The sequence below is a fragment of the Triticum dicoccoides genome, chromosome 1A, assembly GCF_002162155.2.
Source record: "Triticum dicoccoides isolate Atlit2015 ecotype Zavitan chromosome 1A, WEW_v2.0, whole genome shotgun sequence".
NCBI lineage: Eukaryota > Viridiplantae > Streptophyta > Magnoliopsida > Poales > Poaceae > Triticum > Triticum dicoccoides.
The window spans coordinates 57372896-57387963 of record NC_041380.1 but is presented as its reverse complement, the minus strand read 5'-3'; the positions used below and the strand labels follow the sequence as shown (position 1 = coordinate 57387963).

The window sequence follows — 15068 nt, the reverse complement described above, 5'->3', positions numbered from 1 at the left end:
CATAGTTCACATCGCTATGTGATCAACACCCAAAGGGTTTACTAGATTCAGTAATCTAGTTCACATCGCTATGTGATTAACACCCAAGGAGTACTAAGGTGTGATCATGTTTTGCTTGTGAGAGAATCTTAGTCAACGGGTATGTCATATACAGATCCGTAAGTATTTTGCGAATTCTATGTCTACAATGCTCTGCACGGAGCTACTCTAGCTAATTGCTCTCACTTTCAATATGTATCTAGATCAAGACTTAGAGTCATCTAGATTAGTGTCAAACTTGCATCGGCGTAACCTTTTACGACGAACCTTTTTCCATAATCGAGAAACATATCCTTATTCCACTAAGGACAATTTTGACCGCTTCTCCAGTGATCTACTCCTAGATCACTATTGTACTCCCTTGCCAAACTCAGTGGTATGGCATACAATAGATCTGGTATACAGCATGGCATACTTTATAGAACCTATGACTGAGGCATAGGGAATGACTTTCATTCTCTTTCTATTTTCTGCCGTGGTCGGGCTTTGAGTCTTAGTCAACTTAACACCTTGCAACACAGGCAAGAACTTCTTCTTTGACTGTTCCATTTTGAACTATTTTAAAAATTTATCAAGGTATGTATTCATTGAAAAAATCTTATCAAGCGTCTTCATCTAACTATATAGATCTTGATGCTCAATGTGTAAGCAGCTTCACCAAGGTCTTTCTTTGAAAAACTTTTATTCAAGTATCCTTTCATGCTTTGCAGAATAATTCTACATTATTTCCGATCAACAATATGTCATTCACATATACTTATCAGAAATGTTGTAGTGCTCCCACTCACTTTCTTGTAAATACAGGCTTCACTGTAAGTCTGTACAATAACTATATGCTTTGATCAACTTATCAAAGTGTATATTCCAACTCCGAGATTCTTGCACCAGTCCATAAATGGATCGCTGGAGCTTGCACACTTTGTTAGCTCCCTTTGGATCGACAAAACCTTCCGGTTGCATCATATACAACTCTTCTTCCAGAAATCCATTCAGGAATGCAGTTTTGACATCCATCTGCCAAATTTCATAATCATAAAATGCGGCAATTGCTAACATGATTCGGACAGACTTTTAAGCATCGATACGAGTAAGAAAATATCATCGTATTCAACACCTTGAACTTTGTCAAAAACCTTTTTCGACAAGTCTAGCTTTGTAGATAGTAACACTACTATCAACGTCCGTCTTCCTCTTGAAGATCCATTTATTCTTAATGACTCACCGATCATCGGGCAAGTCAATCAAAGTCTACACTTTGTTCTCATACATGTATCATATCTCAGATTTCATGGCCTCAAGCCATTTCGTGGAATCTGGGCTCATCATTGCTTCCTCATAGTTCGTAGGTTCATCATGGTCTAGTAACATGACTTCCAGAACATGATTACCGTACCACTCTGGTGCGGATCTTACTCTGGAAGACCTACGAGGTTTGGTAGTAACTTGATCTGAAGTTTGGTGATCATCATCATTAACTTCCTCACTTATTGGTGTAGGAATCACTGGAACTGATTTCTGTGATGAACTACTTTCCAATAAGGGAGAAGGTATAATTACCTCATCAAGTTCTACTCTCCTCCCACTCACTTCTTTCGAGAGAAACTCCTTCTCTGGAAAGGATCCATTTTAGCAACGAATGTCTTGCCTTCGGATCTGTGATAGAAGGTGTACCCAACAATTTCCTTTGGGTATGAAGACGCACTTCTCCGATTTGGGTTCGAGCTTATCAGGATGAAACCTTTTTCACATAAGCATCGCAGCCCCAAACTTTAAGAAACAACAGGTTAGGTTTACTGCTAAACCATAGTTCATACAGTGTCGTCTCAACGGATTTAGATGGTGCCCTATTTTAAAACGTGAATGCAGTTGTCTCTAATGCATAACCCCAAAACGATAGTGGTAAAGAGATATCATAGATCGCACCATATCAAATAAAGTGCGGTTACGACGTTCGGACATACCATAACGATGTGGTGTTCCAGGTGGCGTGAGCTGTGAAACTATTCCACATTGTTTTAATTGAAGACCAAACTCGTAACTCGAATATTTGTCTCCGCGATCAGATCGCAGAAACTTTATTTTCTTGTTACGATGATTTTTCCACTTCACTCTGAAATTCTTTGAACCTTTCAACTATTTCAGACTTATGTTTCATCAAGTAGATATACCCATATCTTCTCAAATCATCTTGTGAAGGTCAGAAAACAACGATGCTTGCCACGAGCAACAGCACTCATTGGATCGCATACATCGGTATGTATTATTTCCAACAAGTCAGTAACTCGTTCCATTGTTCCGAAGAACGGAGTTTTAGTCATCTTGCCCAAAAGGCATGGTTCGCAAGCATCAAATGATTCATAACCAAGTGATTCCGAAAATCCATCTTTATGGAGTTTCTTCATGCGCTTTACACCGATATGACCCAAACGGCAGTGCCACAAATAAGTTGCACTATCATTATTAACTTTGCATCTTTTGGCATCAATATTATGAATATGTGTATCACTACGATCGAGATCCAATGAACCATTTTCATTGGGTGTGTAACCATATAAGGTTTTATTCATGTAAATAGAACAACAGTTTATTCTCTTACTTAAATGAGTAACCGTATTGCAATAAACATGATCAAATCATATTCATGCTCAACGCAAACACCAAATAACATTTATTTAGGTTCAACACTAATCCCGAAAGAATAGGGAGTGTGCGATGATGATCATATCAATCTTGAAACTACTTTCAACACACATCATCACTTCACCCTTAACTAGTTTCTGTTTATTCTGCAACTCCCGTTTCGAGTTACTACTCTTAGCAACTGAACCAGTACCAAATACCGAGGGGTTGCTATAAACACTAGTAAAGCACACATCAAACACCTGTATATCAAATATAACCTTTTTCACTTTGCCATCCTTCTTATCCACCAAATATTTAGGGTAGTTCCGCTTCCAGTGACCATTTCCTTTGCAGTGTAAGCACTCAGTTTCAGGCTTTGGTTCAGCTTTGGGCTTCTTCGTGGGAGTGACAACTTGCTTGTCAATCTACTTGAAGTTCCCCTTTCTTTCCCTTTGCCCTTTTCTTGAAACTAGTGATCTTGTCAACCATCAACACTTGATGCTCTTTCTTGATTTCTACCTTCGTTGATTTCAACATCACGAAGAGCTCGGGAATCATTTTCATCATCCCTTGCATACTATAGTTCATCACGAAGTTCTACTAACTTGGTGATGGTGACTAGAGAATTCTGTCAATCACTATCTTATCTGGAAGATTAACTCCCACTTGATTCAAGCGATTGAAGTACCCAGACAATCTGAGCACATGCTCACTAGTTGAGCGATTCTCCTTCATCTTTTAGCTATAGAACTTGTTGGAGACTTCATATCTCTCAACTCGGGTATTTGCTTGAAATATTAACTTCAATTCCTGGAACATCTCATATGGTCCATGACGTTCAAAACGTCTTTGAAGTCCCGATTCTAAGCCGTTAAGCATGGTGCACTAAACTATCAAGTAGTCATCATATTGAGCTAGCCAGACGTTCATAACTTCTGCATCTGCTCCTGCAATAGGTCTGTCACCTAGCGGTGCATTAAGGACATAATTCTTCTGTGCAGCAATGAGGATTTAACCTCAGACCACGGATCAAATCCGCAACATTGCTACTAACATTTTTCAACACAATTTTCTCTAGGAACATATCAAAATAAACACAGGGAAGCAACAACGCGAGCTATTGATCTACAACATGATTTGCAAAATACTACCAGGACTAAGTTCATGATAAATTTAAGTTCAATTTAATCATATTACTTAAGAACTCCCACTTAGATAGACATCCCTCTAATCCTCTAAGTGATCACGTGATCCAAATCAACTAAACCATAACCGATCATCACGTGAGATGGAGTAGTTTTCAATGGTGAACATCGTTATGTTGATCATATCTACTATATGATTCACGCTCGACCTTTCAGTCTCCGTGTTCCGAGGCCATATCTGCATATGCTAGGCTCGTCAAGTTTAACCTGAGTATTCTGCGTGCGCAACTGTTTTGCACCCGTTGTATTTGAACGTAGAGCCTATCACACCCGATCATCACGTGGTGTCTCAGCACGAAGAACTTTCGCAACGGTGCATACTCAGGGAGAACACTTCTTGATAATTTAGTGAGAGATCATCTTATAATGCTACCGTCAATCAAAGCAAGATAAGATGCATAAAAAGATAAACATCACATGCAATCAATATAAGTGATATGATATGGCCATCATCATCTTGTGCTTGTGATCTCCATCTCCGAAGCACCGTAATGATCACCATCGTCACCGGCGCGACACCTTGATCTCCATCGTAGCATCGTTGTCGTCTCGCCAATCTTATGCTTCCACGACTATCACTACCGTTTAGTAATAAAGTAAAGCATTACATCGCGATTGCATTGCATACAATAAAGCGACAACCATATGGCTCCTGCCAGTTGCCGATAACTTGGTTACAAAACATGATCATCTCATACAATAAAATTCAGCATCATGCCTTGACCATATCACATCACAACATGCCCTGCAAAAACAAGTTAGACGTCCTCTACTTTGTTGTTGCATGTTTTACGTGGCTGCTACGGGCTTAAGTAAGAACCAATCTCACCTACGCATCAAAACCACAACGATAGTTTGTCAAATAGACTCCGTTTTAACCTTCGCAAGGACCGGGCGTAGCCATACTTGGTTCAACTAAAATTGGAGAGGCAGTCGCCCGCAAGCCATCTCTGTGCAAAGCACGTCGAGGGAACCGGTCTCGCGTAAGCGTACGCATAAGGTTGGTCTGGGTCGTCTCGTCCAACAATACCGCCGAACCAAAATATGACATGCTGGTAGGCAGTATGACTTGTATCGTCCACAACTTACTTGTGTTCTACTCGTGCATATAACATCAACATCAATAACCAGGCTCGGATGCCACTGTTGGGTTTCGTAGTAATTTCAAAAAAATTTCTACGCGCACACAGGATCATGTGATGCATAGCAACGAGGGGAGAGTGTTGTCTACGTACCCAACGCAGACCGACTGCGGAAGCGATGACACGACGTAGAGGAAGTAGTCGTACGTCTTCACGATCCAACCGATCAAGCACCGAAACTACGGCACCTCCGAGTTCGAGCACACGTTCAGCCCGATGACGATCCCCGGACTCCGATCCAGCAAAGTGTCGGGGAAGAGTTTCGTCAGCACGACGGCGTGGTGACGATCTTGATGAACTACAGCAGCAGGGCTTCGGCTAAACTCCGCTACAGTATTATCGAGGTATATGGTGGCAGGGGGCACCGCACACGGCTAAGGAATAGATCACGTGGATCAACTTGTGTCTATGGGGTGCCCCCTGCCCCTGTATATAAAGGATGGAGGAGGAGGAGGCCGGCCAAGGCAAAGGTGCGGCCAGGATAGGGAGTCCTACTAGGACTCCAAGTCCTAGTAGGAGTCCACCAAGAGGGGAGGAAGGGAGAAGGAATAGGAGGAGAAGGAGAGGTGGCCGGCCCCCTTTTCCCTAGTCCAATTCGGACTAGAGGGGAGGGGGGGCGCAGCCTTTTTCTCCTCTTCCCACTAAAGCCCATCAAGGCCCAATACTCTTCCCCGTATTCCCGTAACCCCCCGGTACTCCGGAAAATACCCGAATCACTCGGAACCTTTCCGAACTCCGAATATAGTCGTCCAATATATCGATCTTTACGTCTCGACCATTTCGAGACTCCTCGTCATGTTCCCGATCTCATCCGGGACTCCGAACTCCTTCGGTACATCAAAACTCATAAACTCATAATATAACTGTCATCGAAACCTTAAGCGTGCGGACCCTACGGGTTCGAGAACAATGTAGACATGACCAAGACACGTTTCCGGTCAATAACCAATAGCGGGACCTGGATGCCCATATTGGCTCCTACATATTCTACGAAGATCTTTATCGGTCAGACCGCATAACGACATACGTTGTTCCCTTTGTCATCGGTATGTTACTTGCCCGAGATTTGATCGTCGGTATCCAATACCTAGTTCAATCTCGTTACCGGCAAGTCTCTTTACTCGTTCCGTAATACATCATCTCACAACTAACATATTAGTTGCAGTGCTTGCAAGGCTTATGTGATGTGCATTACCGAGAGGGCCCAGAGATACCTCTCCGACAATCGGAGTGACAAATCCTAATCTCGAAATATGCCAACCCAACATCTACCTTTGGAGACACCTGTAATGCTCCTTTATAATCACCCATTTACGTTGTGACGTTTGGTAGCACCCAAAGTGTTCCTCCGGCAAACGGGAGTTGCATAATCTCATAGTCATAGGAACATGTATAAGTCATGAAGAAAGCAATAGCAACATACTAAACGATCAGGTGCTAAGCTAATGGAATGGGTCATGTCAATCAGATCATTCAACTAATGATGTGACCTCGTTAATCAAATAACAACTCATTGTTCATGGTCAGGAAACATAACCATCTTTGATTAACGAGCTAGTCAAGTAGAGGCATACTAGTGACACTCTGTTTGTCTATGTATTCACACATGTATTATGTTTCCGGTTAATACAATTCTAGCATGAATAATAAACATTTATCATGATATAAGGAAATAAATAATAACTTTATTATTGTCTCTAGGGCATATTTCCTTCAGTGGTCACATCATAGAAGACGTCCATGTTGATGGCACCAAATACGTGTCAAAACCTACCCATTATCCAGGTCTTTTCATGCAAGCCATGGCCAACGGAGTAGCCTCTCCAGAATTTCTCTAGATGAAGGATGCCAACCCACCCATAGATGGCAGCCAACAGGCAAGTTCCCACTTGATTTTACACTTCCCTCTGGACTACTTCTCGGACCCGACCTGAAAAAGCACACTGTAACTTAACTTTAGTATTCATGATTGCTTAAGGACAAGGGGAGTAAGGGGTAGTTGGCTTGTGAATTAAGGACCGATTAAATCAACGTGTTTCTCCTCACCATTCCATACTTGTCAATGAGCTTGCATGTGATCTTCTACACACTTCGCAAGCAACGCGCTGATGAAGGAAATTAAGAAGAATATCATTGAGATCGATGCATAAGGGGACACATAAATTTTTTCCACACTGGTAATGAAACCGGTAACCTTACCAATGCTTTGCAAAACGCTTGACATGTTACTGACATCTTCTTTGATAGCGACCACAAAAACTGAAGCGTGGTCTGCATAAAGGGAGGCGTGAAGACATGCAACCCAACCTCAATCCATGGAAGGTAACCGTTAGCCATCGCCAAATCCAAAACCTACCACAACGGCTTAATAGTGATGACAAACAAGAATGGGGAAAATGGCTTCCCCTAACGATGGCATCTCCGGTGTTGTGTAGGCTACCCTAGATGTTATTAAGAAGAAAATAAGAGGATGACATGCGCAACAGATCGATCAACTAGCCACAAAACCTCGAAGGGAACTCTCTTTTCTGCAAAAGGTCCAATAAATATTCTTGTTGCGTAGAGTGAAAAGGCTTTTTTATGTCCAACTTGAGAAGCAGAGACGTTTGTTTGTTATTTGCATTAACAAGATGACCCCCCACGCATTTCTGCGAGAAGCAATATATTTTAATGAAAATGGTTGCATGAAACATGAATATTTGGATTAATAATATATGAAATAAAAATGAAAAAACATAATATATATTATATTTGACTACAAATATAGCTAAGAAAATATTTATTGAATGTAATAGCATAATAAATGAAAAAAATCACATGCATGCTGTCGTTGATCTTTGATAAGGTGACATGTGTGGTTAGAATATATATGTGTATTTTGAGATAAATAGAAGTATTGGGGATCAAGTAATAATGGAAAACTTTTCCTAGACATGTTGAGGTAGGCCTTTCATGAGGTTTCATGTATGCATGTTGAGATCAATAGAAGTAGTGATGATCAACTACTTAGATATAGAGGACATAGGTTTGGATTGGGAGTGTGTAAGCGGAAAATTGACAAGAAATAAATGTTATATGTTTTTTAGTATGCATTTTGTAAGCTTCTGCATCCCTAATTTATTTATATAGATGAAAGGCTACTAGAAGAATCAACATGTTGAAGTAGATTATTTTGTATATCACTGAACCCTGAAAATGGCTAACATATATTGTTGTAATTATACCAATTTACTAATGTACTGGGAACATGTTACATATAACGAAGACTATATATATGTTACTCGTACATATATATATAGTCGGGTTTTTTTGAAAGGATATATAGTCTGATCGGTGAAACAATGTTGAGATGACTGTTTCGATTGAATATGACCAGTGAGGTAACTTTTAGAGGTAATTAACAAGATATTGTTCAACATTGCCAGACAAATTAGTAGGTTTGTATGATGCCTTGGCAAGTGATAAGCAAAAAGATGTAGATATATAACTAGTTAATTAAGCGGTTAATTTGACTTTCACAAAAAAGAAAGTGGTAAATTTGACAGTTAGATATTATGACATAAAAACAGGAAAACTGTCATAAGGAAGAAGAAATTGATATGAGGAGAATTCATTGCATTAGTTTTCCCTATATATGCAGTTGCTAATTATGTTGCATTAATTCCTTCCATGTCACAGGCACTATGGAGATATTGAAGAAATAAGTATAGAGGTGCCAATCGAAGACAGGCTACCTTTATACGCACACGTTACATTTTACTCGCAGTTGACACTCTTCCGCGTTCTAGATGGGAACATTAGAGTCAAGTTCATGACCAGCAGCGGAAAACACATACGGGCTCGACAGTTCGTCCCCAAGAAGAAGAAATAAAGTGAAGTGTGATGACCTACTCCTTGCATAAACATTCAAGAATATTCTATGTATGCCAAGCATTCTGGAGGCGTACTCGAATATAATCTGCACTTCTAAGATTACTCTTGTGCCTACTGCACCTTAATTACCCATTTGTGACCTATATTTATTGGTATTGTTCTGAACTTCCGATGTATGCCACTGTGAGGACTAAAATCTCTACTTGTTAAGGATTACAAATTCGTATTGTTGGTATGTATAATGGTCATATCAACATTAACATTCGGTCCTTGAAACCTATTTTCATCTATGGTAGTTATTGTGTGAAGTCAGTTAAATGTTAACCTCTATTTTTTCCTTTTTATTGGAAAGGAAGATGCATCATCAGGTGGCTCCAAGAGCCAAGTATTTCGGTAACAACATAGAGATTGCAAGTTTTGCTAGCCTATCTTCCACCTTATTTGAATTTCTACTCTCAAATTTAAACAAAAAATTTTCAAAGAAAGCTCATCGTGAAGAGTGTTCCCAGAGGCTAGCTCTATATACGCATTTGCTTCCTTTATTTATATCTTCTGCCACCAATAGATAATCTGAAGGGACCTGAAGAAGGTGCACGTACGTTCAGGTCAAGTGCAAGACCTAGTCCTCTCGGCAGGCCATCACCTCAACGATACGGTCTATTGTCAATCGAGTGATTTTCCTAGTGATAAGTACACCCGACAAAGTCTACACCGAGTGTTACAGTCGGCAAACCGCAATCAGTAGACACCCCGCCAACAAAGTGCTCTTTGCCGAGTTCTTTCCATGGCGCACTCGGCGAAGCCTTTGCCGAGTGTCAAAAAACAGGTACTCGGCAAAACAAACTAGCATATACTCTGCCAAGCAAGGGGTTCGGCCCCTTCGGAAAACACCAGCAAGAAAAGGGCCTAGAAATGCACTCAATGTATTAAATTCCTAGAGATGCGCTTAATGTATTAAATATAGCAAATGAACCCAAAAAAAGGCCAAATTTTAACATGTAATGGTGTATGTTGAGCATAGGAAAAAAACTCTAGGTCAAACAATAAAGAAATGATCATTACCTTCAAAAACTTTACATATTCTCTCCCGAACCACGATTCTTTCTCAAAGATATGAAATTTGGCGAAACCTTCTAACATATTTACCACAGCCTCCAAGTGTCAGGTAATAACACCATGCCAAGTTTCATGTTTCTCACACTTCATTTGCATTATTTGAAATTAAAAACCAACAAGATCCATGTTTGAGATCGAGTTGGCTTCCCCGGATGTTTGGAATTCCTGCCGTTTTCTTTGATAAGGCCTAAACATAAGTTCATTAACACAAATATAATTTTAACCAATTTTTTATAACTTTTTCACACACTTGCAGTCTGAATTTGAGTTATATCTATCAAATTAAATGACTAGAAATGCATGTAATGACTTAAATATAGCAAACGAGAACAGGAAAGGCGAATTTTGACATGGAACATGTGATGGTATATATTGATGGTAGAAAAAGTTTCAAGATCAAACAATGAAGCAACCGACACTTCACAATCAAACCTAACCTGTTCCTTCTCAAAACCATGATTCTTACTTGAACATGCTTCAGTTTCTAAGTAGCGTACATCATAAAATTTACGGAACCTTCTAAATTTTTTTACCACAACCTCTAGGGATCATATAATGACACCATGTTTATGTTTTCAGAATTCGCTTGCATTTTTTAAAATAAAAAAAAACCGACAAGTTTCATGTTTTGGGTCGAGTCTTGGCACCCTGATATTTGGAATTCCTCTTTTTTTTTTCTTGGATATAATATTTAAACGTAGACTCGTTAATATAAATAATATTTTTGAATACAATTTCCCCAACTTTTTTAATGTTAGGCAAAGGAAAAAAGAAAAGACAATAAAAGAGAATAAAATAAGAAATAATTTAAAGAATGAAAATATAGAGAAGGAAAGAAATAATGGAATGAAAATACAAAAAACAAAGTTAAATAAATAAATATAATGAAAACATAAAAAAACGAATTGTTTTGTCAGTGTTTTTTGTTTGCCAAGTGTAACACTAGGCAAACCATGAGTTGACTGAGTGTATTTTCCCAAGAACTAGGCAAAGGGTTTGCTTGCCGAGTGCCTGAAAAAAAGACACTCCGCGAACGAGCATGCACTCGGCAAACAGGCCGATTCCGGTAGTGTGGATGCTAGTCATCCTCTGCTCTGCAAATTGCACTAGCTGATCTCCTGTTTGATGAATTCGTCATTGATCCATCAACATTAAGTTTGCAGATGCCACCTGCTGGGCGGTTTTGTTTTCATTGGCGAATTACCTACCTTTACATTCTTCTTCAATGTTTTAAATAGCGGGCCATGAAAAATAATGATGGGCCTCTAAATCAGCTATAGCGGGACTATAGCGGGCTAAAGCAGGCTATTTATGAAAATGGCCTTTTAGCGGCACCCTGCTAAAAAGGCTATAGCGGGCTATAGCTTTGCTATAGCCGGCTATTTAAAACTATGTTCTTCTTTGATAGAAACTTGAGCTCACCGATAAGTCCGTTAGCAAACTCCATAATTATTACACGGCAACTGAAAATTTGATTCGAGGATTGCTTTACACCTGGCCGATCAGATCGCCCATAAAATAATGAGCACCTTGTGATGCAACTGAAAATTTGAATCGAGGATTGCTTTACACCTGGCCGATCAGATCGCCCATAAAATAATGAGCACCTTGTGATAAACTCTTCACTAGTTAACGGTATCCTGGAGCTCCATTAGCCATTCCCGTGGGTCACCAGCGGCACTTCTCGAGATATTCTCACTGAACTCTTCATGAGCTAAAGCACATATGCACACACACACCGTGCCATTGTGCAGCTAATCAGCGAGTGTTTCCATTAGTCTTCTCCATCTTCGCAGATGGTGAAAAACATCTAGGCGATTAGATGGGATTGATGGTTGTGAGAAGAAGGAATTATGGAACAACAAAGTCTAAAGATGAGGCATTAGCTCAGGGATCAGGTAACTAATGATCATATATTATTTGCCAACATAAAGTGGGTAGCTTTTCACAGAGTGCAAACTGCATGCGTCTTTTTTCAGTTCTACGTATATGTAAGTATATACATAGAAGCGCTTTAAATAGCATTAAATAATGAATATTTCCATATATTTTTTATATGTCTCGTGATATAGTTGGTGATTTTGTACAGTAGAAATTACCAAAAAGGTGACCCATGCAAAAAAAGAAAATCAGCAGTTATTTGGCAAGTATGGCTATAATGGGCTGCCATTAATGAGTATAGACTATCAACAGTTTGCTTTTTTTGTCGCCTCTGCCTATCCTCTACTCATACTTTGGGAGGAATTAATTTGTCAATCAACATCCGCTTGAACCTTCTGGATTTACTTAAATGATAAGCAAGCCCGCATACCTTAGTCTTACTACCTTCTTCTTCCCCGTATGTCTTTGTTGATTCAAAACTAGCAACTCTTCTATACACTCCTGTATGCTTGCCACACCTTCCATGGCACCAGATCCACTGAATAATGCTTCAAAATCTTCCTATATGCTACTTCGAGTGTTGTTCTTTCGTTTGGTCCTTGGTCTTCAAGTTGAGTCTTCCCTTTCCGTGGAGATAATTTCCTTTTGGTTGTGGCTCCAACAAGGGAATGGCCAAGTTGGTTACCTTCGGCACATATACTCTCTTGGTGACAACCATTTTCGCGCAATTGTTTCTTCGGCAAAACTTTTGCTGGAAGTTCTCCATTTTGCGTTCGGTGGTTCAGAGGCCAGATCTATACCAAGAAGTGACTTTCAGAACCAAGCTATTGAAGGAATTTCTCTCTACCTCAATACTATCTGTTATGAGGCCTTAGAAGATCTTCGAGAAAGGATAGAGATGAATTTTGTCCGTAATCAGATGACATACCTGCGCCAAGAAGCCTATGGACAGTCCAGGACTGATCGGGTTCCTGCTGCAAGCTCGGTAAGACTGGGGTTAATATTTAGTTATCCAAGATCTGATCTGTTAGTAGTAGAAGGTTTTATCCTTTTGTGATTTGCTTTATCATGTATGCAGATGACGGATCTATACCAAGAGGCCTATGGAGAATCATCGCATGAACAGATTCCTAATATCTCAGTAAGACTAGTGTTCATATTTAGTTATTCAAGATCAGATCTGTTACTAGTACAAGGTTTTACCCTTTTGTGATTTGCTTTATCATCTATGCAGATGACAGATCTATACCAAGAGGCCAATGGAGAATCATCGCATGAACAGATTCCTAATAGCTCGGTGAGAGTGATGAAAGATCTGTTAATAATTTGTGAAGTATTTTCTACTCCTTCTGATTCACCAAAATCATCTATATGCAGAAACACCTTCTTACCAAGATCAAGGCTTTGTATTCTAACAATCCGAAGCATCATGGAGAAGGCACAAGTTCTAGAAATATCCGTGTTCAAACAAGTCAAATGTGTCATGGAGAAGGCTCAAGTTCAAGAAATATCCATCCTCAAACGAGTCGTATGTTCCACCATGATACAGAGGACGAAGTATATGATTATCAGCCAACCTCCCATTTGGTCACATTGCTGGATAAGTTGAGCTTAAGAGAGAACCATAATGATGCAGTAACTCGTCGTCCCTGATCATTCTTTGCATGTTCATTCGTTTATATTCCAATAAGACTTGATAGGTTTCATCCAAATATCTAGTGCAGTTCATAGGTTGAAGAGAAAATAATAATATATTTCTCTGCAGATCACGCAACGCCTATCTGATGTTCCACCTGATGAGAGAACTTTGTTCGTGACATTTTCTAATGGCTATCCACTGACCAAGGATGAACTACATGAATTTTTTATGAGGTATGCCTATCATTTCAGGTTTTATTACATATGTAAATTCACCATTATTTGTTAGGGAGTGGTATGGTTATTGATTGCAGGTAATAAGCAGTGTAATATAGGAGTCAGCGAGAAATTAGTGAACCAAATTTCTAACATATGCACTCATTCATATATTCACCCCGAGAATTTGATGTGATGCATACAAATAATTTTTAGACAATAGGCTTGTTGAGTCCGACTTTAAATTACTAATTTTCCAAACAGCTATAGTAAAGATACAAAGTGCCGAGGAAACAACTTATAGGGCAGCAAACAAGAGCAAGCTAACAAATGTAAAACAGAAAATGCGGAGCTTGGAGACGTCGAAGTACTCACCAAAGTGAAGATGAAGGAGGAACTTGTGGAAAGTTGAATTGTAGGTCAAGCTCCAAGGTACCTGCTATCATGACCGTCTATTTGACATCATGATCGTTGCAGCTGGGAGCATGGCGAGCCCACGTATGACCGCTCTTGTGTCATTACCAGGCGTTGACCAAGCCCCTATTTGGCATCTTCTGTCACCATTCTCACGTGATGAGCTGCCCCACACAACACAAGCAGATGCTCCATGCAAGATTCCTGCTTCATGGCGTGTGTGCAACAGAGAGAGAGAGAGAGGCTGTGAGAGAGCAGCCATGGGGAGGAGAGAGAGAAAGCGAAGAAGTACAAGAAAATGAGAGATAGAGAGAGAGAGAGGAGATGAAATGGGACTACGATGTATGTGTGTGTGTGAGGAAGGGAGAACAAAGGTGAAATGGGACTAGGCTGTGTGTGTGAGAAAGAACATAGGTGAAATGGAAGGAGAGAGAATGCGCCATCCCCTCTCAGCATGTGAGCAGTAGAGATAGAGGTTGTGAGAGAGCAGAAATGGGGGAGAGAGAAGAAGAAGAAGATGTGAGAGATATAGGAGAGAGGTCAAGCGTGGAGTTGTGGTGTGTGAGGATGGCTCCCTCTCTTGCTCTCCCTCGCCCGACGCCCCTCTCTTTCCCTTCTCCGGTGACCCGCCCCTCCCCTTCTCTTGTTTGCCCTGCCTCCCCGCTCCGGGATCTCCATGTGGCTCGTCCTCCTCCTCTTCTTCACCGGTTCCTTCCGCCCTCCCTGCCCCCTCCCTCGCTCTCTATTCTCTAGTGCGGTCTCTCACCAATCACTTCTGGGCACTGGATCTGGATGTCGACGATGTTTTGAGTGCTGGTAGCTCCCCCTCACCTTCTCCCATGGTGACAGTGCGACGGCACTGCGTGACCTGGGGGCGCTGGGGTCTGACTCTGCAAGTTCGTACCTGGTGGCCACTCAGTGC

At 40.5% G+C, this 15068-nt stretch overlaps 1 protein-coding gene across 1 annotated transcript in view; it reads left to right on the top strand.

The window, feature by feature from the left end:
• The first annotated feature begins 12353 nt into the window (after positions 1-12353).
• LOC119363927 overlaps positions 12354-15068 on the top strand; it is a 6397-nt gene continuing 3682 nt past the window's right edge. Inside the window, exons 1-5 of the mRNA XM_037629331.1 lie at positions 12354-12863; positions 12957-13019; positions 13113-13175; positions 13256-13513; positions 13644-13750. Coding sequence (XP_037485228.1) covers positions 12384-12863; positions 12957-13019; positions 13113-13175; positions 13256-13513; positions 13644-13750 — 971 coding nt within the window. The 5' untranslated portion in view covers positions 12354-12383. The remainder of the gene's footprint in view (positions 12864-12956; positions 13020-13112; positions 13176-13255; positions 13514-13643; positions 13751-15068) is intronic.